Below are 25,651 nucleotides of genomic sequence, written 5' to 3' on the forward strand. Positions count from 1 at the left end.
GGACTCTCTCCAGCAGTTCCCTGTCCTTCTGGAACTGAGGGGCCCAGAACTGGACACAATATTCCAGATGTGGTCTCACCAGGGCAGATTAGAGGGGAAGGAGAACCTCTCTCGATCTACTAACCACCCCCCTTCTAACACACCCCAGGATGCCATTGGCCTTCCTGGCCACAAGGGCACAGTGCTGGCTCATGGTCATCCTGTTGTCCACCAGGACCCCCAGGTCCCTTTCGCCTACACTGCCCTCTAACAGGTCATTCCCCAACCTATACTGGAACCTGGGGTTGTTCCTGCCCAGATGTAAGACTCTACACTTGCCCTTGTTATATTTCATTAAATTTTTACCCGTCCAACTCTCCAGCCTGTCCAGATCTCGTTGGATGGCAGCACAGCCTTCTGGCGTGTCAGTCACCCCTCCCAGCTTGGTGTCATCAGCAAACTTGCTGATAGTACACTCAATTCCCTCATCCAAGTCATTGATGAATATATTGAATCATGTGCCTTTACTTTTATTTACTATAAAAGACTATGAGTCTATTTACTACTTAGCTTTTAAACATTCTTTCTCTCCACATCATTTGTAGTTCAAAAGCTTACAGAAAGAATTAAGTTGCTATAAACACTCTTTCCTGAACTGTTTGTTACTATCATTACAAACTCTACTGTAGTTGTCTTTTTTAAATCATGGCATCTCAAAAAAAAGTTAGTTGCAATCTTTTTACATTAGTTTCAAGAAGAAAAATTTTAAAAGTTACTCTTCCCACATATTGCAGGTTGCACATCAACATCATTATCCCCGAGGTATTTTTAGGTTTTCAAGCCATCATCACCCTGTAGCACCACTTACTTATCACTTTCCTGATTTGCATGTTCTAGAGATAGTCTCAGAAGGTGAGATTTTGTAAATCTCTTCAAGTGTTACAAAATATACCCCCTCCACTCCTCCAAGGAGAATTCCACCACAGATCTTCAAGCAAATGAACTATGAAATACAAAATGAAGCAAAAGCAACTCTTCCTTCTTCTGATTTACAGCAATTTTTTTTTCACATTTGCTGTATGGTATTTCTTTCATATCCCACTTCCAGAGGATTTTTTTCCCCTCACACCTGCTCTCTTCCAAACATTCCTCTTTCAACACCCCTTCTCCCACTAGTTCTGCAGAAAAACATTTTGTTTCCATATGGAGTATTATTTTCCTAATGCATACAAGAGTCTCAGAAGAGGAATTAAAAAATATTTAGGTTGATTCGAAACATAAACAATAATAAAGAAAAAGTTAGAACCAAAAGACTTTATAGTTGCTGTCTTTGAAGTTTCAAGTAGAATGTGGGACTGATATAATCTCAAATGCAGTCATGCCACCAAAAAAAAAAAGTTCAGCAGTGTTCAATTTACTCAGTTACTCAAATTAGTTTGCTCCATATACAATACACCTACTGTTCTTCTAAAGTCACAGCTTACCTTTGCTTCCATACTGTTCTGGTGGTAGGTCATAAGGTACAGGAAAATATGTTGGTGAATCATTACTTTCTGAGAGCATTTTCCCTCTCACACGAAAGTAACCTTTGTCCAATCCCTACGAAGGAAGGAAAACATGCAGAAGACAGACTTAGCAGTTTTTTGGGGAAAAAGACAAACCTAATCCATAATACACTACTTCTTAATAAGAGTTATTTTAATAAACAAAATGTTTTGCCTCCCTCACTGAGATTAGATACTTCCTAAAGCATTTTTCTGTCTTAAGAACTGAGTTTCTCTTATTACTAGTATTTCAACGTTTTCTCTTTTCCATATACTGGCTTGGCTCCATGGGTAGGTCTACACTGGATATACTCTACCCTTCTCAGTACCTTACACATACACCAATCTATTTCCGCACGCACTGGGTGAACATGCTGGTGGCCTTGCTTGTATGAGCAATTCTATCCAAATTGCCTAAGGCCTTTGCTAGTACCATATGGACAGCAGATCTCAATCCAACAAGATGTTGCTCATTTTGCAAAAACACGGAAATTGGAATTAAATTTTAATTATTAAACAAAATATTAACATCTTTGTTTAATATTTAACTAAAGGAAAGAGCTTTGAAAATTTTATCTTTGCTGTTTAGTTTCATCCTGACCGTATTAGTTAGATGTTCAGTGCATTTCCCAAACTGAATTAAAATTCAACTTGTGATACAGAAACAACTTTTCTAACCCATGCTTTTCAGGTATCTTGGGTAACACCATCCATGTATGCCAAAAAAACCTTAATGAACAGTGAAACCCTTATGCAAGCAGTTTCAGAAGACTACACTCAGAATGACAGTGGATTTCAAGGTTACGAGATGAAAAAAAAAAGCTATAATGCAATAGAAAGGCAGATATGTGTAAAGTGATTCAAGTATTAATAACTTTGGCAGATGATATTGCTTAGCCACTTCTCCAGAGGAATTAAATCCCATTCATCAATTGTAATGAGTTATACAAAAGCAAATCTCTAATACTGAATATCCAATAGCTTATTGTTAATCAAGTACAATTTGATTAGAATAGACTAAAAGTTTAAAAGGTTTTAGTATTTATTTTTAAGACATTACTGAACAACTGTATTTTTCTTTCTAAAATGTTTGAGTATTAACTTACATTCTATCCAAACTGTAGGATCCATCAATCCAAGTTTTACTGGATCACTGTCTTGTGACAGTACAAGCAGCTTCTTGATTACCATTCAATAATCCCATTTTATTCAAACAAATGCTGAAGGAACTGAGAGTTCCATCTGTATACAGTACTTTTACACTAAGGTCTTTACTGCAATTTTACTTCATCAAACATTAGCATTGTAAGTTGGAGGAAGCAACATTCCTATGACCACATAAAGCAGGGGATACAAAGCAGCCTTACACCTTTTCCTTTGATATTCAAGAAGCAGAGTAACCAAGAAAAAGGAAAGCTGCCAAAGACCATGTCAACCTGCATTACAGCAATTCTAGCAAGTCAGTTCAAGAAACTCCTTTAGAATATAGATGCCTCTTTTGTCTCATGACCCAAAGTAACAGGAAACTACTAGTTATGATGTAAGAAACACTGTGTATTATTTCAAGGACTAGGTAGAAACCACTGCCTTTTAAATGAAAGAACAGGGGAAAACAAACAAGGTCCACTCTAAAGGAGTGTGAATGAAAATCCATTTTAAACTTCCTCTTCTTATACCATGAAAGTCAGTGGAATTTCGATAAAACTTCATTAAAATCAGGCTACAGCCATTTGTAGAGCTTAGCCTTTAAGTAACAAGCAATATGTTCAAACCAAATCAATGCAAAGATAAAAGATTATTTTAAAAAGCTGATAAATACCTAAGGTTTGAAACCAAATAGAAAAAATTCAAAATTCAGAATAAACTTACAAAAAATGCAACAATCAAGTTGTATAGCTTTACTTCCAATAAACATGAATTACACAGGGATCGATATAAATTTTGTATAAAAATGCAAACAACCATACTTCTGTCTGTAGTGGGAAGAATGTGAAATATGCCAGGGATGCTGTAGCTCACAAAGAACAGGAACTGTGTGAGTGCCGGTAAGAGCTTTCTTCACAGCTCATAGTAGTTGGGTTTCAGTCGGTGGAAGGTCTGAGTGGTGCACAGTCCTAGATACTACTCATAAGGTGACATTTTAATTGCAAACTAAAATGGCTTGTATGAGGTTTGATTGCCCTGAGTACCAGTGAGCTTTCCTCATCTTCTATACACAGTTACGAGAGAAATGTGGCAGAGCAGAGAAGGCTTCTCTGCCGTACTGTGAGTTGGTTCTCATTCTACAGTGACCTTCATACACCTGCCTGACCAAGAGCACCAGTGTCACACGGCTGTTGCCACGCACCAGCCGAGTTTGAAATTTGTACAACCATTGCTATCAAAACACCTGGTGCAGAACAACACCTACTTAGGCCTCTCTGTAATACACAGCGAGTTCAGTTTCATTCTAGTGTCAAGAACTACACCCCATGTATTCCACTCTGAAGTTCAGAGCGGTGGGTGCTTTTCAAATGATACAGAAAAAAAAAAAGCAGCACTTGTAGGACATATTAAATCTCATTTTCTTTCTTTTTTTTCAACCTAGTAATGTTTTTTGTTTCTGCTTCATTTCTTCTGCTCTCTGTGCCCTGTTATTCTTGTTCTACACCTTTGCTTTCCTCACTAGTCACCAGTCATATTTTCATCTCCTCTGAGAGTCTTATTTCTGCACTGATGGTGCCCTCCAATCCCACTGGACTCCACCAGTTGATCCCAAAATTGTTTTATTTATCCATCAATTTAATCTGTAGAGTTCTTCCATTCAGGAAATACTAATCTAGGAAAAGATATTTAGTTTTCCTCAAAACATCCCGGAGTAAGATTCTAGGTTACGGAACACATTCTTTAACAAGGCTCTCTGAGGAGATTCACATGCTTTTAAAAATAATTCTCATGTATCTATCTTCACACAGAAGATCACACACATTGAAATAAGTCACACATTTTGTCTGTTTTGAGCATTTCCTGGATGCTGACAGTTCTCGTTGCTGTTGCAAAAAAACCCCAGCAGGATCTTGCCTAAAAAAAAAAAAAGTCTGTCTGCCTTGTAAATTTTCTGCAGCCATATTATATTCTTTCAGAATTTTTCCCTCTGCAATTATATTTTGTTCTTTGACTTCTGCTCACAGCAATACACTTTGAAATGTTAGGAGATACAATTCTCAGTTGGGAAAGCATATTTATTTTGTACTTATGAAACTTCAGATGCTGATGTAGGTCTATTAGTACCTTAGCATCATACATTGTAAAAATAGACATTAGGAGGAAGAATGGGAAAAGGAAGCAGAACAGCTTTTAAAATTCTGCTTTCTGGCTGCCTTTTTTGCCTCAAACACAAGGTAGATTGCAGACTATTAAAAAAAACCCCACACAAGATAGATGTAAGAATTGTTTTCTCTACTTGAGTGGGAATTAACACTTACATCACTACAGTATTTTGATACTACTGACTAACTCCCTACAGGAGACTGCTGATTATTCCACTGGATGATTATGGGACTGTCCTTTCCTATGTCAGTAAACAGAAAAAAAGCCAGACCTTCGGCAAAACTATGTAAAAACTTATTAGTTTGGGCAGTAAAGAACTAGGGATACACACAAACTTTACAGTGACCATGATTCTCTGGCCAGGAGAACACAAAATGAAATTCTTCCTCAACACTGAGGCCATTTGTTCAAAACAGAGCTTTACTCAACTGTACCGAACATTCTTTGTAAGAGGCCCACAGTGACGAATTCAAGCATCTAAACTCAAAGCTCCTCAGCTTGGAAAACAGCTCTGGACGTCTTTACTATTAGAGTTTGAAAACCTTGTAGCAATTCTTTGAACACTAAAAACAAGGTTTAACATCCTAAGTCCACCTATAAAATCTCGGTTTATCTACACTGTATTTATTTCCTTGCCCCCACTCTATTTCATACAGGATAAAAGACTTCATCTGAAACTAGAGAAATCAAAGAAGAAATTGGTACTACATTAACTTCGAAGTTAATGTTACAGTCAAAGAGCTTAACCTGCTTTATTTTGGTTCTAGTCAAAGTTGAGCTACGACTGATGGTGCTTGGTTCAGTTTTTTTGAGCTCAGCAAAAATTTAAGCAGTTCAGTTCTGATCACACACACATAATGCCTGGCTGCTCTCTAATCCAGATTCAGCTCATATACCCATCACCACAGGTAACTATAAATGAGCATTTTACTCATTGTGAGTATTTACCATCAAATACAGCATTTCAGAATCTGAAATACTATTGTTACTTGCCTGATTATCTATATATAATTGCAGCATCTGACAGCACTAGGTAGGCAATCATGTAAATTCTCAGTTTAATAGCAACTACTATATTTCTTTGAGTTCATATTTCCAAAAGCCAACTGGCTCGTATCATATTCTTCAGGGCATTCAGAAGGTTGAAGTATTCCAGAAGCCTTTATACCATTTTACAGATCAAGCTCAGTTTACCTTACAACTTTATCGGAGATGGAAGCTGTGAAGAAGAACTATTTCTATTAAAAAAAACCCCACCACCACCCTTTCCATTAGGCACTTCCAGGATTTTTCAAACAAGATAATTGCTGCAACATGTTTCCCAGAAATCCATACTGTTAGGTGATGAGGTTCTCTCAACATGTTTTACATGTTAAAGATGTAATTTATTTCAGCCGCTGGGAAGGAATCCCCAGCAGCTGAAAGAACAAGCTGAACACGAGTGAGAGTGAAGATGTAGGAGGTGAGAAACAGAAATCGAGATAGAAAGGGAAATGCAGTTCAAACAGAGGACATGCTAATTTTTATAAATGTTATTTTTTTTATCAAGAGAAGCTTGTGATCTAATGTCAAGCATCTGCTGATTTTTCCCTAAACACTAAAATTGTAAATGATGACAGCTGCTGCTATGTTGAAAACAAGCGTTCAACATATTTTTGAGAGTCTGCATTAGCACACCAGGCCAAGACCCAACCTCAAAGCATAAGTTCTGGAAACATTTTAAAAACCAGACAAAACCTGGCAGTCAACATATGGCAAGTGAGGAACAATCTCCTTCCAAATTTGTATTCAGGAACAAACCACAGAGCTAGTGAGTTTTTAAGATTAGGAATATTAAGTGCATGCTATGCAAGTCTTAACTTCTGCCAAAATAACTGTCATTAACTTTGTGATCAAACTGTATGAAACAACCTGAAAAAAATACAACTACCAGAAACTGACAGTATTAAATTGGCATCCCAATAGCAAGAGTGTTCTGAGTCTCTCAAGGCCTAGGAATGCTCAGTTATGTTTCAAAGCACTTCATCTAGTTTGTATTCTGTATATTTCTAATTGCAAGCAAATTTTTAAAAATTCAGTTTCTAAAAATGTTAGTCTATTCCTAGTTTACCATTATCTACACCTAAGACTACTCCGACACATAGCATGTTAAAACTACACTGAACCAAGAAGAGTCATGGCAACTAGACTAAGTAACGAAAGAAGCACTTTTTATGCAGAGTTAACTGCAGGGCATATACAGAAGATTGATTCACAAGCTAAGCATTGCAACTTGAATATCAGACAACTGCATGTACATACGGCAAGTATTAATATTGTCTCTGACTACCTTTTTGTTCTCAGGTGTCTGTGCAGGCACTTCCCAGTGGATAAAGGAAAGACGGCTACAGTACCCCTCCCCACTTTGCTCCCATACGCACCATATCATGTGGCTGCTGACAGGCAACTTTTTTTTTTCTGACTACCAGTCTTCACAGTTAAATATCAATATTTAGGAAACTGGGAGGAAAAGAATTAAGTATTCGCTTCCAAAATATGTATTAAACATTACATGTTCTTGCAAGTTTTAGGTAAGCTTCCATTGTGTTCTGAGATCTAAAACTCAAAGACAGGCTTACCTCATGCACACTAGTGGATTTTAGTACAGCCGCCCGTATAGAAAAACATTTGCATACTTTCTACAATTTATGCAACACAAATGAGAGTTGTGAGGGCTGTTGAGAAAGCATTGTACTTACACAAAGCATCTTTGTATCACACATCTTAATTATGCAATTCGACTCAACTTTATAATGAAGTGTGATACATTAGAATTATGTTTCTCATGTGTACACATTTCTGTCAATTCTGGATGAACACCTTTCTCATTCACTTGCTGAAAAACAGAGGCTGACCTATTACATACCACTGTAAAAAATACAGCAGGCCAAACTGACTCAGTGAGTGAGAACCTTGAGAACATCATTGCCTCACAGATTTATTTCTGTTTCTCTGGATTTACACCTGCATCTCATGTGAACCTTTGTCCCTCTACTCACTATCCTCCCAATCCAAATGATACAGAAGGACAAAAAAGAAAAAAAAAAAAATCTTAAAAAAGAGAAAAGCAGAAAGCATGATCAATCTCCACCCTAGGAGCAGCTGAGCAGGCTAAGGACTCTTCAGCCTAGAAACAAAGGTCTATAGAAAGAGTGGTATGGAAAAGGTGAGCAGGGATCACATGGTTATTGTGTCTTTCAACATAAGAATAGGAAAACCATCAAATGAAACTGATTTTCAGAACAATGTGCTTCATGTGACATTAAGTTGTGGAACTCAGCCAGAGTAGGCTGTGAATGCTAGAAGCTTACAGACATTTAAGAGAAAACAAGAGCTATTCACAGAAGAGGCTACAGCCTCCAAGTCAAGAAATCTTCAAGGATAAACTGCTACACATATGCCTGCCCATTATACTGTTCCATAAGCATCTGCTTTTGGCCACTTAGAGTTTTGAGAAGTGCCTATGGCAAACTAAAGCCTTCTACTTCCCCAACAGTGGCTAAAGTAACCAGTGTGACAATAAGAGAAAGATCCCCAGACCTTGGCTTGGCTCTACCATTTATAGTGCACAATATATCTTCCTCAGCCAGGTCCTAGCTACTATCTTCATCCAAAACTTCACTGATCAGCATTCTCCACCAGCACTGGTTTCAAAACTAGGTCAAAAGGAGGTTATGTCAGTGTGATCCTACACTCACCTCCCTGCTTTCTGCCCCCGTGAACTTGCCTTCCTACTTCTTCCTTGCATTAGTGCTCATCACATTGAGCTGGTCCATGGGACAACACTGAAAACTTGTGTAATTTGCTTTTGGCCAGTCTGAGCTGGTTTAAAGCACAAGGAACCCACCAAGCACCAGTGCCAGTATAACTAATGGAGTGAAGACAGCCATGGACAGGCTGCAGTCACAGTAGGGCCAACTGATGATTTAGTTGCAGATGTTAAGCTAATTTATTGCTTTGGCATGTTTGAGATAAGCCAGATTCCAACCTAACTTATCAGGTGGTTAATTCTCCAACAGATTGATCTTCTGAGTCAGGTCAGTACAGCAACCTACTTGTCACTAGAACATGATCTTAAGTTACAGCAAAGCTTCACCGTATATTTTTCCTCCTAGGCTGAGAGCCTAAGCCTGCAGCAGTTGTAGGTTTAAGGAAGAGAGACCTTGAACATCAAACAAAAATGACTGCTGCAATCCCAAGACTGTCAGCATCCTTTCTGCCAACCTGAACTCACCCTACAACTACTCAGTGAGATGAACAGCTTGGCCAGGTTTGTACCAGTAACTTCTATTGTTTTGATCTGCTGTATGTATAGAAATGGGATTAATTTACTCTAATGAGTAACTACTTCAATTCCTGCTGAAGGCTCCTTTTTTATTTAATATAGATATAAAATTTCCATGGACTTTGACAACGGATGGCCCAATAGAAAAAATTCTCATTTTTAAACGTTGAAATTAATAATTTTTGATAGATTGAGATCCCAAAGGCCAAATCCTATCACTAGAAAAGCTACTGCTGTGTCATTAGACTGAAACACTGCCTTAGAGGAAGTTCTCAAGTTACGGATGCTAAATTAAATATCATTCAAAGATATGTGGAACCATCTTCTTGAGGTGCAGACTCCTACAGCTGCACAAAGGAAAAACTTTGCCAAAAGCATTGGTGTCTACTAAAACATTACAAATGCATTTAATTAATGAAAGGCATGTCACTGTGATGACCGCAGCTTGTACAGATATGCCTGAGGAAGCCTTAAACTAACATGGACTCTGCTTGCACAGTCATCATAACGTGATACTTACCATGGCTCTGTATTAGCTCCAGTTCTTGGACAATTCTGCCAATTTGTACTGAACTCTATTCTTATAGCCATCAACTGGCAATTCTCCAAAAAGCAGCACCATGTGTGCATTAAGCCATTTTTGGTTTTTAGATATAAATTGTGTTATGCATGCATCTTAACGATCAATTTACACTGCAATAAAACACATCAGCCATTCAAATCCTTGATGCCTACAGTTCAATTTGTTTCCAGCAGTACGTACTCACTTGTTGGCAGTGACTCATCTTCCCGATATGTAATGTTTCTGCACGCTCTGAAAAGCCATTGGGTTCCCAAACAACCCCAGTCCACATCCCTGTCCCCCCCCACCTCGCAGCTTATTTACCCTTCTATAACCACATTAAGGGTACAAGTGAAAGTTTAGTTTTGAAAATATTGGTCCCTAGCTTTTGCATTTGACAATGACTATATTAAAGTTGTGTTTATTTTCAACTTTAAAAAGAGATCGAAGCAGCACAGACACTATTTTTCATGATAATTTTTTCTTCTTAAAAGAGAAGGTGGGTATTGCTAAGGTGAAAACTAGAACTTTGTTATTGTGGTAAGTTGACAGTTATACAGGTGTAGCTAAGGCACCACAATAACACTATTACAGTCTTTTTCTAGGGGACAGTCACAACAATCAGCACAGGGAGCAGTGGAACAGATTGGCAGCAGACAAATCCTACTTCTCGAATTTATCTCATATTACCTTGCAGGCATATTATAAAAGACTACAGCTCTTGCTCCCAGTTTATGAAATGTATGGAGTCTCCATCCTTTTTGCTACTACAAACATTAAAAACAAACTAAACATGTTTTTTTTAATACCCTTAATGGTCAAATTTTCAGCAGTGACTCTTCTGCACTGGAGGAAGTTTTCACACTGCTTGATGCTTCAGCTAATGTCAGTAACATAGAGCTATACAGCAACAGTTCTTTTCCTGAACATAGTGGAGACTGGAACTGGAACAAGGACACACTGACTGACTTTTCCAAAAGGCTGATCAAAAGTAAAAAATAGAATGCCACAAGTCAAAGACAGTTATACATTTAAAAACTAAGTGTTCTCTGGGGTTCATTCCATAAACAGTTCTAGAATGTGTGTATCAATGTAAAAGGCAGGAAAAATTGCTGAAAAGTCTTTAGAATTCAAAGCAATGCAGCGCTGCCCGCCCCTGCGCCCCACCCCCCCCAGCACAGTTCTCTAGTCCCTAAACAGAGGTTTGGCAAAGAAGGGACAGAAGAGGTCAAATTTTTGCAGTGTTTCAGTGAAGCCTTTCATGAGAGGAGACCCAACCAATGTCTTTCCAGAAATGGCTGGAAAGCCTTTAAAAGCAATCATAGGGAACATATACTAAAGGGATATCACATACATACTGTTTATTGTGCTAACCCCCATGGTATCTGCTACAACTGCGCTAAGACTAGACTACAAGCTAGACAGATCTTAGTTACCACAAAAACAATTCACATTGCCCAGTCCTGTGCTCCACACACTAGAGTAATAGTTATTATGGGTCAGACTTGTCTTCTACATACCGAGACTGCTGTCGCACAGGTTTGGAAGACACAATCGTTCAGTTTTCAAACAGCCTTTTATGAAGGTGTTCTTAGATTTGTATCGGATATTTTAGAAGATACACTTGAGAACTCGTTCTCAAAGCAGAAAGTTTGAGTAGAGAGTCAGATGACTTTCCAAATGCATTTCATGGAAAGCATAAGAACAGCAATCAGTGCAATACATGGAACTATTTTTCAAGTTATAACCCATATGCATCACTTCAATGTGAATATGCACTCACAGCCTAGTTTCAAGAAGCATGAAGAGATTTGATCATCCTTTCCAGCAACATTTAGTATACATCACAATTTTTTATTATTATTATTGCCTTTCAGTAACACAACAGCAGTCATACCAATGCCAAATCCATACTCACTGTGTAGGAAAACAGATTGTTTCTATTTTAAAGAATAACTTACGTAAACTCCACTTGCTATTAGCTTTCTAACCTGGAAACACAGAACCTAGTAAGTGTATTCACATTCTCAGCAAATCCCAGGATCGGTACTTGAGCTGTGAACTTACAAATGCTGAAGGCAAGAAAAGGACTCCAAGTTCATAAGACCGGATCATCAGTTGTGTACCATTTTTCTCCAGAGCTCCCCAAGCTGCTTTAGATAGATTGGCACTGTAAATAGAAATACAGCACTTCAGTGAGGCATAATCTTCACAGCAGAAAATGCTCAAATGCCACAGCTGTAGCAATGCACTTCTAGCGGGAGAACAATCAGAACTGTCTTCTCATAAGAAATGATTTGGGTGTTATTCCTTATTGCTATTTTTACAGCACAGTGGGGGCAGCAGAGACAATATATAGAAGGGTATTCATCTAACACGTAGATAATTATACAAGCCTACTTGTGTCATACAGACCTACAAGACAAATTCAACCTTTTGAATCTTCTCTGCATATTTTAGAAAGGAACTTGGTATTGGTAAATAGCTTCAATTTGATGACTGAGGAGGATCAAAGGCTAGTGCAATCATAACTAGTTACATTATAATACATTTAGTATAGAGCATTTTGCATGTGTTAAAAATATCTTTTGCTCCTGGCATTTTGCTCTTAGAAATATTTATAAAAACAAGTATTTATCGAAGAGGCATTTTTGTTTTAATGGGCTGTTCAGCACCATGTTGTAGTTGATCCTTCAACAGTATTTGCTATGAAGTAGATCAAGTTGAGAATCAAAAAAATAAACTCAGTTCTGTTGTCAAAATCTACTTCTACAGCAAAAGAAAAAGCTGAAACATTTTGTTTTAACTGACACATACTGGATGCTTTTTGTAGTAGCAAATTGTGGAATAGAAGAAACATAAGAAAAAAATTAAAATCAACCACAATTCTCCCTATTAAGTGGATTCAGCATCATATCTGAATGACTTAAGTCCTTTAAAAAGCACCTTAATCATTATGGTTATTGCAGATAACAGTATCACTGAATGATGAAATGTAAGGAACCAGAATATAAAGAGAAAAAAAGATTAAAGTAACTGAGTATTTAAGAGTAAGGATACAAAGATCATGTTCTATACTATATAGGCTTGCATAAAAATCAGTTTTGGCAAAACTGAAACATCTCTCTATTCTTTCTACACAGCAAGACATGTCAAGAAATTTCTTGCTTCCTCTTTTGGCTTTTTTAAAAACCAAACAATAGAAATACAGAGCTCGACTTCAAGTTAGACTGCTGAAAAACTCAATCTGGCAAGAGGTCAGATTCCAAACATGAGGTGTCTACATGTTTTGTAATAAGTCAGCACAAGGATAGATTTAGGCTTAACCCATGTCTACTTCGTACAAACCAGCACATTTATGTACAGCACATGTTAAAGAAACTCAACCCGAGGTTTAAAAATACTTATCACTTCAGTGATGCTGAACCCTGAAATTAGTGGTTACAGCTCAGACAAGATTTTGGTGTGACTGCCAACAGTTTCTGACATAAATTTCAACTTGCAGCCCCCAAAAGGACAATGCAATAAGGAAACATTAAATACGGACAAAAATTCATATCACTACTTATTGTATTATAAGGATTATAGCAGTAACTCACCTGAGCCTGCAATTGACAAGAACTTTATATATGTGTATATGTGTATATATATATATTTTTTTTTTTTTTTTTTTTTAAAAGTCAGAGGTATCTGGTTAACTGTTTACCTTGTAACTAAGAACCATGCAATCTTCTGGAAGTCAGGAGAGGGTCTCATGTATGTCTTAATGTGAGGTATAGCATGACTTCGACCTGAGATGTTTGCTGACCATTTGCTAGAAAAACAAAAGGAATTATTTTCAGATACGGTTTTATTTTGAGGTCTAAAAGATACTCATCATACTACAGTGCCACGTTTTTGGTAATACCACCCTATACTTATCCCTTTTAATACCTCCCTGCCCTCATACAGAAAGGCTGAAAATACTTTATTAACTGACATTTTAATTCTGAAATCCAATCTTACTAGAAGCTGGAAGGGCAGGATTTTTTTTTTCTTTACAAACAAACCAAGCAGACATTCTTCTCAGTTTTTCCATTCCTTCACTCTAGCCAGCACTCAAGAAACTAAGTCCAAAACTCCCACCAACATCTTTTCTTTAAAGACTATCAAATGGTTATGCCTTTACGTCAAAGGAGCTTGGCACCAAATTAATCCCTGCAAAATTGCCCAAGCTCATCACAATTTATTAAGCATGAAGCAGAGTCAGGGAACAATCGATAGATTGTTGACACTATGCTTCCTCTTCCCTCTTCTGTGCCCCTAAGTCACTGAGAAATTTGAGGACTTGAGAGAGTGGAGGTCATATCTATGTATGTATCTATAAACTCGTTTAACACAACAAGCCATTGCTGGGGTAATTCAGCATCAATGTTACAGAATTAAACTATAACCAAGTAGTAAATATATGTGCATAACTGAAGATATGTAATCATGGTATTTAGAAGCACCTTCCACTCACAGCTGTTAGTCCTCACTCAAAGTCAGGAAGAAGGCTTCCAAATACACCTTCCTCCACCCAGAGACTTCTCTGTCCTCAGTCTGGAATATAATAGACTCTAGTTTTGGTTGTCACAATCTCATTTCCCTAATTTAGCATTCTTTTCTAAAAGGCAAATCAAAAAGAATTTATCAGCTCTGAAAATACTCTTAAGTGAACTGTGTTCCTTCAAAAGCCTAAGAAGGTTGAAGTGTAAGGGCTGGAATTATTTGCCTAAGTTGGCTTTCAGGACTAACTTTCACATAAATCAAGGGGCTTGCAGTTCAGGGGTCAAGACCTCCTTACTATAACAACCCTATTCTCTGATGAAGAAAAGAAAACTGTTTTGAGAACTGGTCCTGTATTCCCTAAAGTGCAAGAGCTGAGACACCGTACATGTGTCTGGAGCCATCTAGAGATCTTTATATTCTGATGCGAGCCACACTGAAATCTGGTTTTGAAGAACAGCCTAAGACATATATGATATAGAAACAGCACTCCACACTTCACATATATATGGATTTTAAGGCTGTACAGTATCTCAACGATTCTTGTTCATAGCTTTTATCTCACAATTGACAGTTCAGGAAAACACTAAGTTCAAGGGACAAAAATAATTGGGTAACTCCAGTAACAGTATAGGAATGAAAAACAGGAAAAACAGTGGAATTCGGAACTGAATACAGATTTTCTTTAGATCTATCTCACTGCCTTACTTGAGGACAAACTTCTGCCTCCACCATTAACTGCAATAGTTTTGAGATAATATCTCAGTCTACTGCCCTTTTGCCTCCTTACCATCTTTGACGGATGCAATTAAGTACTGTGTTTCGGCAAGAGCACTACCGCTTCTCTTCCATTTACGTTCTACAGTAATCTAATTGCGGTTAGTTTCAATTACAAGTGATTGAAACTAGTATTCCAGAAAGCTAAAATCAGAAAGGGAAGCATACATTTTTGGCTATATTTTCTTTAACAGGACAGCACAAATATTAATATATAAGGACAAAAAGGGGCAAGAAAGTGATTATGTTCTTTAATCAGCTTGGGTTTTTCCCCCTTGTCTTTAGGTGTGTTTTGGTTTTGTTTTTTAAAGTAATTACCTCACTGAAAAACTCAGATGCTTTTAGTAAAAGCATTCTTAGCGAACAAGTATTTAAGAAACATTTTCCTTTCAGACTAAGCCAGCTTATCTCCAGACTACATAATGGAATGATAAATGAAAAGAACTGGAAGGGGTTTCAGATGCGTACAATATCTCATTTAATTTATATACACCTCAATACACCACACATATATTACATATATAATATAGCTTAATACAGCTATAATCTTAATATGGCTAAATTTCAGCCTTCCTGGCATTTTATAAAAAAAGCCAAAACATGTTAGAAAAAGCCTAAAGCAATGTACAAATGCAGTTGCTTTGCACAGCAAGGATGAGAGCATATGTCAATACATCAATTTCAGGCTACTTCTAGTCACGTTCACTTGACACATTTTGAGCTGTAAACTTTTAATCAGAATGCAACTGGCAAAGGATGAACACAGGACTGATCTCATGTTGCAGTAAACTTCAGACATATTCAGCCTCAGAGATAAATATGGTAAATTAAATGAAACTAGCTTTGAGAAATTTTCTGGAGCAAAATCACAGCGAGTCATTTTTTTGACAGTTAGAGGTCACAGTACCACATCAACAAATACCTCAAGTGTGGTGTGAGGAATAGGAGTTATGTGAGTAGGTATTATCAGAATTTGAACAGTAAAACATGAAAGCCTTTTTGATAGTGTGGTTTTTTTATGCTTTTACATTCCTAGAACTCCTTATCACTAATACAGCTTAACTGACTTAGACCACTAATCCTGACATTTTTGCCAGTAACTTGCTGCTACTTCCTCCCTCACGGTCTTTGTGGCATTTCAGTCAGTCAGCAGCGTTTCTTTTTTCTTTTGAATTACACAGCCTCTAATGTGATGATTAGGTGCACTGAACTAAAGAGGTAATCTACTTTCCAACTCTTAAAACACAAGAGATTTTGCCCCTCCTATGCCTCCATTTTTCCAATAGCTATTTTTGAGTTTCACTTTTCTAAAGGGGAAGAAGGAGGGGAAAAAATGTTTTCTACAACAAATAAGGTATTTTTTTACAATACAGAAAATACTGTGCACTCACTTGCATTGCACTACAAATGTGAATGCTTAGAAGTTGTTGCTTTTTATGTGTACTTAACCACTTGCAGAATTTCAGAAGTATGGGTTTTGGTTTTAAGCCTTTGATAAATATTTATTTTATTCTGCAATGAATTTTTGAGTTTGAAAAGTAGACTGTACTGCAATCACAGCGCATTTAGCTGGAAGACATACAGCAAGTATCAACTGCCACCAATGTCTGATATTTCTGGCACACATGAGGTAAAGGAGCAAGACACAGGCCCCTTTACAAGCAGAGCTACTGAGACAGGGAAAACAGATAATCCCAACATCCTGGAAATTAATCTGTGCATACACACTCAATCCATAGGCAGAGCCAGGGATAAGTCATTTTTTACAACATCACCTCTTTCATCATTTAGTTCTTACTTCAAATAGTGAATGGGTTTTCCATGTCAAGATGCTGGCAACAAGGCTTGAGCATACTTAGAACAACTCACACCGTTAGTCTCAACCATAAGAGAACAGTTGGTCCTCTGTGTAAATGCTCCGTATCTCTCATCTTTTATGATGTTAGGGGAACAACATGGTAGTTCTTCAGACTGAGAAGAAAGATGATTACTCTTTAAAACTCTACAGGCCTAAAGAACACATAAAGCTCTAATACAACTACAATAATGGACATGCCAGCAGCAAGTTAAACAAGCTCTTGTCAAACCAACTTCTTCCATTCTTTGAAATTAAAAGTTTGACATGGTACCACACAAACATAATTGCGTGCGGTACTAAAAGACAACCAATTAAAATGAGCGTTAAAATACAATGTTTTATGCATGCTAAAGCTGATCAAGTGTTTCAAAAGCAGCAATTATAGAAAGTGTTAAGCACTGCAAATCTCTCCATATCAGTTTGCAACATTGAATATTAAAATGAAAAAAGTAACCCTACCAGAGAAAAAAACTGAGCAAGTTGCACCATTTTCACCATAGCTAATCTAACAAAGCAGTCATTATTTGCTATGACCAGAAAAGTGAAATCAATATTAAGTTTAGTCACCTTATTCTTTTGAGAAATTTGAGAAATTACAATTCCAGGCTGCACTGCAGGTTAGTTAAATACACTCAACTAGCAAAAGAGATAAAAACATCCCACAGACATTGTAAAAATTGTATGGCTGGAGCAGAGGTTCTGACTCTTTGGGTGACAATACAGGACACCATTTTCCAACTCCATTAGTCTGTCCCTACTTGCAAAAAGGAGCTATTCCTTTTCCTTTACTTCAAGCATAAAGTTTTTATCTTCTTTCAGCTCTGGTAGGATCCATAGTTTCTTGCTGGTTTTATTTCCCAGTGAGGTAAAGACAAATTCCTCTAATCCCTCTACTGCCCAAAGCTTTGCATTGTGGCAACTCTTTAAAATAGTTCATCTTATATTTAATTCTATTGAAACAGGACCTAGCATTTCCTGTGTCTCTCAGGTTATCATGGATAAGAAGCTGCTGTATGTCATCCACTCTATGGTAACAGCTTACATGCAAGCTTTCCTCAAGGGCTAGTGTCTTGTATTACTGCAGGGCAATAATCTGCTTCTGGATAGTCACTACAGTGCAATTATGCAGGGCCACTTGTCATCTGCAGGCAATTTGAGAGATGAATTTAAAACAGCCATTTTGTTGCCAGAGTAGGACCCTAATATGCCCAGTGAGACAGATGTGTGGGTGTTTTCACACTGAACAGGAATAAAACGATGAATGGTCTCATTATCAAGTAATGTTCTGTGCACTGAATAAGAGACTAAGTGAAAAAAGTTTACCTTTTTCTTCCAATAATATTATCATGACACATATGCTTACAGAAACTGAATTAAGGCTGCACAAACACCCCCAGTTTTATGATCTCCTCACTTTTTGAATCATGACTGAACAATCTTGAAGGCGTTTGTAGCTTTCTTCCTTTGCTGTCTGTGCTCAGAGGGCACACACTTCAAAGGCAGGACAGACAAAGCCTCACAAGCTTTCTGTTCCAGATCCATTCCCTGGACATTGACCAGTAAGGCTCACAGCAGCAGTCACGTTCACTCCAGAATGGAGGATGCTCTCTGCAACCAGCAACTACATTCTCAGCCAGCTGAATATATACACAACTTTACTAACTCTTACTTAGATATTGCTAAAGTATCTCACCAGTGCGATTTCCACCTGGAAGAGTTAAAAGTTTCTGGTGAAAGGAATGGGGACCTGTGGTCTTGTAAGAGGTTACCAGATTTAGGTTTTGGTTTTTTGATCTTGCAAAACAACTTTTCCCATTGTTCTCAAAACATGCTTAAGTTTTTAAAGATTCAGCCTCAGGGAGACATCTGGCATGGAATGTGCCAGACTGTTAGAATTTGGCAACATTAGTAGCAAGTGAAAATAGAAGTTCTTAATGGAAAACGTCAGGCACATTTAACAAATGATTTTACCATAAAGGAACTGAGAATTTTTGCAGCAGGGCTAGTGCACTCAAAAAAAAACCAAACAAAAGCCTTCCTAACCCTGTTGTGGCTCAGCTGAAATCCTGTTAATACTGAGGCACAAGTGGGAAAGTGAAATACAACTGTAAAATAAAGAGGATTAACATTATTCCAGTTCAGAGAAGGAAAGCTTAAATAGAAGTTTACAGAATCCAAAATCTGGTCATGTCCTCCATTAGCAACAGTATCCCATACCATTTTTGCAAGTAAATAGCACATTTTGAATATGTTTTGGAGATAAGACCAGCAGATAAGGAACTAAAAGCTTTTATTTTAAGGAGTTTAAAAATACAGTCCAATGAAAAAAAAACCACACAAAAAAATAGAGTTCTACTTACTGAAAATAGGAATGTAACCACAGCTGTTTCTGTGCTGTCTGTATACTGTATGGAAGCGAGCCACCAGCTTAAGGAAAAAAATAGAACACGTACATTTGTTTTTTGAAAGACATTCTAAAAACAGCAAGCATGTTGGGGAATAAATTATCTGTACTATCCTTATAACTTCTTTTCAGAAAGTGGTTAAATGCTCCAGTAGCATAAAATGTTGTATAGGTTGTGGGGTTTTTTTTCATTCTTTTAATTTACCAAGTTCCTAAACATTAAGTTGCAGATTTACACTGGGAAAATGAGAAACAGTATACAGGCCATAGAACTAAATCCTCTTAGAAGACATGTTTATGGGTAATTTTTTTGTTATGATACCACTTGGTATCAATAGATTAGAATAATTACCCATACAAGCTAGAGGGAATAAAACAAGTAGCTTTCAAAAAAACAAAACCAAACAAAACCCCCACACACACTAAAAAACAACAATAAAACCCACAACACCGAACAGCATTATTTTAAAGAGCAAGAACTTCTCTGAAATTGTATTTGTATTGATCTGGTCTTTGGCTAATGCATGTTGTGATTTCTTGAAATGGATTTAACAAAGAAGAATTAGCCATGGCATACTGAGTTATATTAGTACTGTGTACTAAAACCATGATGTAAAACCTACTGCATCCAACCTGTCCTGGAAAACACCATAAGGACTACTCCCACGGATGGACTAACTACAGGAATCCACCAAGCTGTTCATTTGCACAGAGTTATGTAATTCACCAAGTTATTTCACAATATGAAAGAAGTGACAGTAAGGAGTCACTGCAGATTGCATCTCTGACTTTCAAGAGTATTGACTTTGCTAAACAGATGCTGTAGGCAACCAGAGGCATTTCAAAAGATCCTTGTTTACTTGTGCGAACCATAGATACCTTTATACTCACTGGCTGCAGTTTCTACATCCATCCAAACACTGCTCAATTCAGAGGAAAGATCAAGAGAGCTGAAAGCATTCCTGCTAGCCCTGTGTTCAAGTTCTACCAATTGTCAGAGGAGCTCAACAGCTACTCCATACTACACAGGAGCACAGGTATCTGGCGTGGAACAAGAACACAGGTTTATGGATTCAGCAATGCCAAAGAGTCACTGAAGTTGGAAGCACCCTCTGTAGATCATCTAGAATAACTCCCTGCTCAAAGCAAGAGTCAAAGAGAGCACTCTCTCAGTACTGTGTCCTGTCAGGTTTTGAGTATCTCCAAGAATGTAGACTCTACAACCTCTCAGAGCAACCTGTTCCCATTTAAACATCAGAAAACATTTTTACTCTAAGAATACACCGAGATTTCCTGTACCTAATTTTTTGTCCATTGCTTCTTTTCTTTCACTGGTCCCCATGTAAAGAATCTGCCTCTACTGTGCATCCTCCTATCAAGTATTTAATACACATTGATAAGATCTCCCAGTCAAGTTTTAATCTCCAGGCTGAAGAATTATGGGTCTCTCTCAGCCTCTCTTTCTATGACAGATGCTCCAAACCTTATTCGTCTTTGTGGCTTTGGTTCAGTATGACCATGTCTGTCCTGTACTGGGAAGCCAACAACTGGACGCAGCACTCTGGATGTGGTCTCACCAGTTCTAAACAGAGGGAATGGGTCACCTCCCTCAGCCTGCTGGCAACGTGCTTCCTAATGCAGCCCAGGATGCTGTTGACCTTCTTGCCAAAAGGGTACATTGCTGGCTCATCTTCAGCCTAATGATCACCAGCACTCTCAGCTCTTTTTCTGCAAGTCTACTTTCCCCTGGCCAAGCCCCGGTGTGCTGGTGCCTGGGGTTATTCTTGCTGCCGCACCGTACTTTTGCATTGCCCTCAGTTGAACTTGGTGAGGGTCCTGTCAGCCCACTTCTCCAGCCTGCACAGTCCCTCTGAATGCCAGTACAATCATCTGACACATCAACCACTCCTCCTGAGTCTGTATCATTTGCAAACTCACTGAGTATGTACTCTGCCCCGCAATCCAGGTCATTAATGAAGATATTAAATGCATGGTCCCAGTATCAATGCTTGGCACACACCCCTACTAGTGGCTGACCTCCAGCTGGCCTTTGCATCATCGATCACAACCTCTAAGGCCTGGAAGTTCAGCCAGTTTCCAACCCACCTCACTGTCCACTCATCCAGGCTGTACTTGATCAAATTGTCTGTAAGGATGTTATAGGAGACTGTGTCAAAAGCCTTATTAAAGTTAAGATAAACAACATCCAGTGCACTCCTCTCATTTATCAAGCCAGACATCTCATCACAGAAGGATATGAAGTTAATTAAGCATAATTTCTCCTTTGTAAATCCATGCTGACTACTCAAATCACCTTCTTGTTTATCACATTTGGAAATGGTTTCCAAGATTCTTTGCTCCATCAGCTTCCCAGGGATCAAGGTGAGACTGACAGGCCTATAGTTCCACAGATCCTCCTTCTTAACCTTCATGAAGAGAGGAAAGAATCCCTTTCTTTCAGTCATCAGGAATCTCTTCCAATTGCCTTGACCTTTTGAAGACTGATCAACAACAGCCTCGCACTGACATCAGTCAGCTCCCTTAGCATGCCTCAATGTAACCCGCATAAGGGCCTGCTTTTGAGAAACAAGCTTCCCTGCATCAGAATACTACAGCACCTCTTCCTCCTTCAGGCTGGCTGGGGCTGTGCTTTCTACACAAATATACTGACTTCATGAACACAAACATGGGAAGACTGAACAGAACAATTGCATATTGCAATATTAAAAAAAGTGACTAATGAGCAGTGAAACATCATCTCTTCCATTATATCTGATGCATAGGATGACACTGCAAAGAAAACACACAGAGAACTTGGCACACTCAAACCTGAATTTCCTGCCAAAATGAAAGCATGACTGGAGTTAGAACAGTGAGCAAGAGCTGTTTTTTCCTGTACAGTGACATACGAATACAGCTATACACACTTGAACATTATATACCAATGCCTACAAAGCTTTTTCTTTTCAATCACAATAGGAGAGCTGGAGTCAGAGCTCCAGTAACAGTAATGAAGGGATTCTACTGCCACTACAAGTTCTCAGCTAGGTGACAACTTCATGTTCATTCAAGACCAACCACTGAAATGATTTCGCAGGACATTATGACCACAAAAAGCTAATAAATGGGGGTTCATATGCTTACCAGGATAGCCTTCCAGACTTTGCCTCACATTGTCCACTGTAGGATAAACCTTCATGGAGGTGGGGGGGAAAAAAAAACCACCAGTAACTTCAATAATGCAGCTCTAAATACACAAGCTGTCAGTTCTCAAACAACAATGACCCTAAAGAAAACTTACTTGAGAAAAACACATTAAAAGCTTCGTTTTTTTCAGGATGAATAATATTACACCGCAGCTTAAAACTAGTTGTGCACCAGTAACAAAAAGTTTTAAGTAATTTTTATCTCTCTTGCAGAGCTTACTAAAATTAGCTAGCAAGACTCAATACTGCTTCGACCACTTTCCACAGTGGTGAAAGTAAGCTCTTATTTTATGAGATTTTAGACTTGGATCTCAAATACAAGCATGCAGGAGCAATTATTAATAGAACATGGTAACAGCATAGTTGGACATTTTCTCCTTGATTTAACAAGCTCCTGTTAGAAGCTTGTTTCTCCTCCTCCACTTAATTGTGCTAATACCTGACTAAAATAATCAAGTTAGAAAAAAAATTGTTTTAGATATTAATCACTCAGTGTTCAGTTACATCTCTGTATCAGAAACAGCTGCATCTACAAAACTCAACAGAAGACAAGCTATGTAATGAGAATGTAATTTTGATTAGATTATATATAGCCTAGTGTCATGGAGATGGAAATTACAGTACATTTTTTAGTATGCCATACACAAGTGTTACAAAGTGGCATCCTTATGACTGCAGGATGAAAACTCCATTAATGTCTTCCAAAAGTTAAAAACAAACTAATGACCAAGACTTCAACATCAAATGAATACATGTTAAATAAAGGACACTAGCGTCTAAGAGACATACCAAATGAATTGGAACATCACATTTAAAGGGAGTTGCCACACTGCTGCCTGCAGCCACCAGGCTCTCCTGGAACTCTGAGCACAGCCATTTGGACCCATCAACTCCCATTGAACCAATGCTTGAGAACTGCCCAACCACAGGCCAAGATTCCCATGCTGGTATTGACGAAGCGTGACTCTTCAAAAGCTGGCGACAGAAATTAAAACATTGTTAGATTTCAACAGGTAAAGAAAACCTTAGAGGTTTGATATCACTTCCAGTATAATAAATCTTCTATAATTCACTTCTGACAACAAACCAAATTAACATTCATACTATCTAATTTTGCAATAAAAAAAGTTATCAGGCTCTCCAAATAAACCACTGCTCCTTCAAGAGAAGGTCTAACATCTCAAGTTATATCCAAAAGTGCCAAAGCCAACCATGAAATAACATGTAAAAAGAACGCTAGCAGCTCTTCCTAAAAACATTAAACATTAGCTTCAGAAGTCAACATAAATTTAACAACTGAATCTTTTTATATTTGGTGGTTGTTGGCCATAAAATTCCTCTCATGTCCTAAAGCCCCATCTATAATAAAAGCCTACAATAGGAGGGGGAAAAAGAACAATTGAAGAGAAAATTGAAATAATTCTTTTAGAGAAGTTATTTAGCTGTGAATGGAATTTAAAGTCACATTAAAAGAGATGGATACAAGCACATATTAAACTGTAGGTAGTGACTACCTCTTCCTCCCTCTAGAGTGGACATAACTAAATGGCTTCAGTCAGTGTAGTGTCACCGGGCCTATCTGCATTGTCACAAAAAAAAGTTCATCTTTTTAATCACAGAATCATTTGCCACTGTTTTCATTCAGTGTCTTACCAGGCAAAAAAAAAAAAGCGCAACAAAACAATAAAATGTGCAGACAACATATATCAGGAAGGGTAAGCTCTTTACAAGCAAGAGGAAGTCTAGAAGAGTTACCTTGTGTTGAAAAAACAATGTGATGGACATTTTTTTATGTCACTGAAGTTTGCCATAGAGAGTATTAGAATTCCACATAAAATTCACAATGGAATTTGACATATACCACTTCAGCAAGAGACACAGGTTGAGGCATTTAACCAAAGACATGAAACACTTTAACTGATTCTAAATAAATACTGAAAAAGAAGGGGTACTAAGAACTTGAGATATGCAACCTTCTGTGAAGATTTATCATTATAGCTTATCTAAATAATGTGAGGGGGAGCGATGTGTGTTCCTAATTTTTCACTTGATAAAAAAAATTTTTTAAAAAATAAATCAAGATCTTTGAAATGTAGTAGAACAAAACTAAAAACCTGACTGAATTGATGACATCAACCATCTGCAAAATGGTTTTTAATTTGATGTTTTGCTAGGTCAGTCCTCAATGAGCACCTTTGAAAAAGGCTATATTTGGTTCTCAGTCACAGAAGACTGGATCCTGAGCGTCACAATTGTTATAAACAGCACCAGCAGATTAAGTATGGTGACTCCTCAGATATCTGTAAGCACATGACAATTCAGATCACAAGCTGACCATGGTAATAATGCCCAGAAATATTATGTACATAGTCTACACTGTCATAAGTTGCAAGCTTAGGTTGTTATTAAGTTAAACCTGTAACAATCTATCAAAAGATCACCAATCATAGCTGGAAAAATTGAAAGGATCTAAAGAACACCCTCCAAAATTATATTTACAGTTAAAAGGATATCAACAAAAAAGGTTACAGTTTTAGTACCTTTCTGAGCCTAAGATGACCCCATTTTTCTTTATCACTACCTTGATATCGTCCAGGGGTAGAACCAAGCAAATACACTCTACAGAAAGGAAAAAAATAACATCAAGTTACTTGCAGCTCTGGGGTGTTTGTTTGTAAAGTATTAAGGTATTTAAGTAACCTAACAAACAGCAAGGTTTAACACAGAAGTGCAACCAGAAATATTTAATCTTTCATACTTCAGATTTACAATATAAGAGTGGATTTTCAGCTGTACGATTTCTTATTGGCATCCTATATGGCTGTCATGTTCGACAGCATAGACAAGAACTGCATCTATTTCTGTGTACAAAAATGCAGACGATAGATGACGTTAGCAATAAATACAAATGGCTCTTTGTTTGGCACAGAACTGGGCATGTAATGTTGAGTAAAGCCAGTCTATTGCTACATCCAAATCAGCAGATACAGGTATGAGATTTCATTCAGGCACCTAGTAGTTCAGATATAAAATACAGCTTTTTCAACTGTCTTCCTAATAATGGTTTAGTAACCTGTTTGACTTTGTGGTGAAAACAGAAGAGAGCTGGCTGCCCAGTCACAACAGAGGGTTTAAGAAGCTGCTCCTTTCTGCATCTCATG

At 37.7% G+C, this 25,651-nt stretch overlaps 1 protein-coding gene across 2 annotated transcripts in view; it reads right to left on the reverse strand.

The window, feature by feature from the left end:
* TDP1 (tyrosyl-DNA phosphodiesterase 1) overlaps window positions 1-25,651 on the reverse strand; it is a 49,686-nt gene that overhangs the window by 11,805 nt on the left and 12,230 nt on the right. The window contains exons 9-15 of one of the 2 annotated variants that reach the window (XM_065635937.1): window positions 25,031-25,109; window positions 23,280-23,465; window positions 22,429-22,477; window positions 19,241-19,307; window positions 13,425-13,532; window positions 11,786-11,888; window positions 1,464-1,578 (exon numbers count right to left, since the gene is read on the reverse strand). In XM_065635937.1, the coding sequence (XP_065492009.1) occupies window positions 1,464-1,578; window positions 11,786-11,888; window positions 13,425-13,532; window positions 19,241-19,307; window positions 22,429-22,477; window positions 23,280-23,465; window positions 25,031-25,109 (707 nt within the window). Of the gene's footprint in view, window positions 1-1,463; window positions 1,579-11,785; window positions 11,889-13,424; window positions 13,533-16,820; window positions 16,994-19,240; window positions 19,308-22,428; window positions 22,478-23,279; window positions 23,466-25,030; window positions 25,110-25,651 lie in introns of those variants that run through there. The other variant, XR_010606285.1, reaches the window with a different exon arrangement.

Source organism: Caloenas nicobarica, chromosome 5 (assembly GCF_036013445.1).
Source record: "Caloenas nicobarica isolate bCalNic1 chromosome 5, bCalNic1.hap1, whole genome shotgun sequence".
Lineage (NCBI taxonomy): Eukaryota > Metazoa > Chordata > Aves > Columbiformes > Columbidae > Caloenas > Caloenas nicobarica.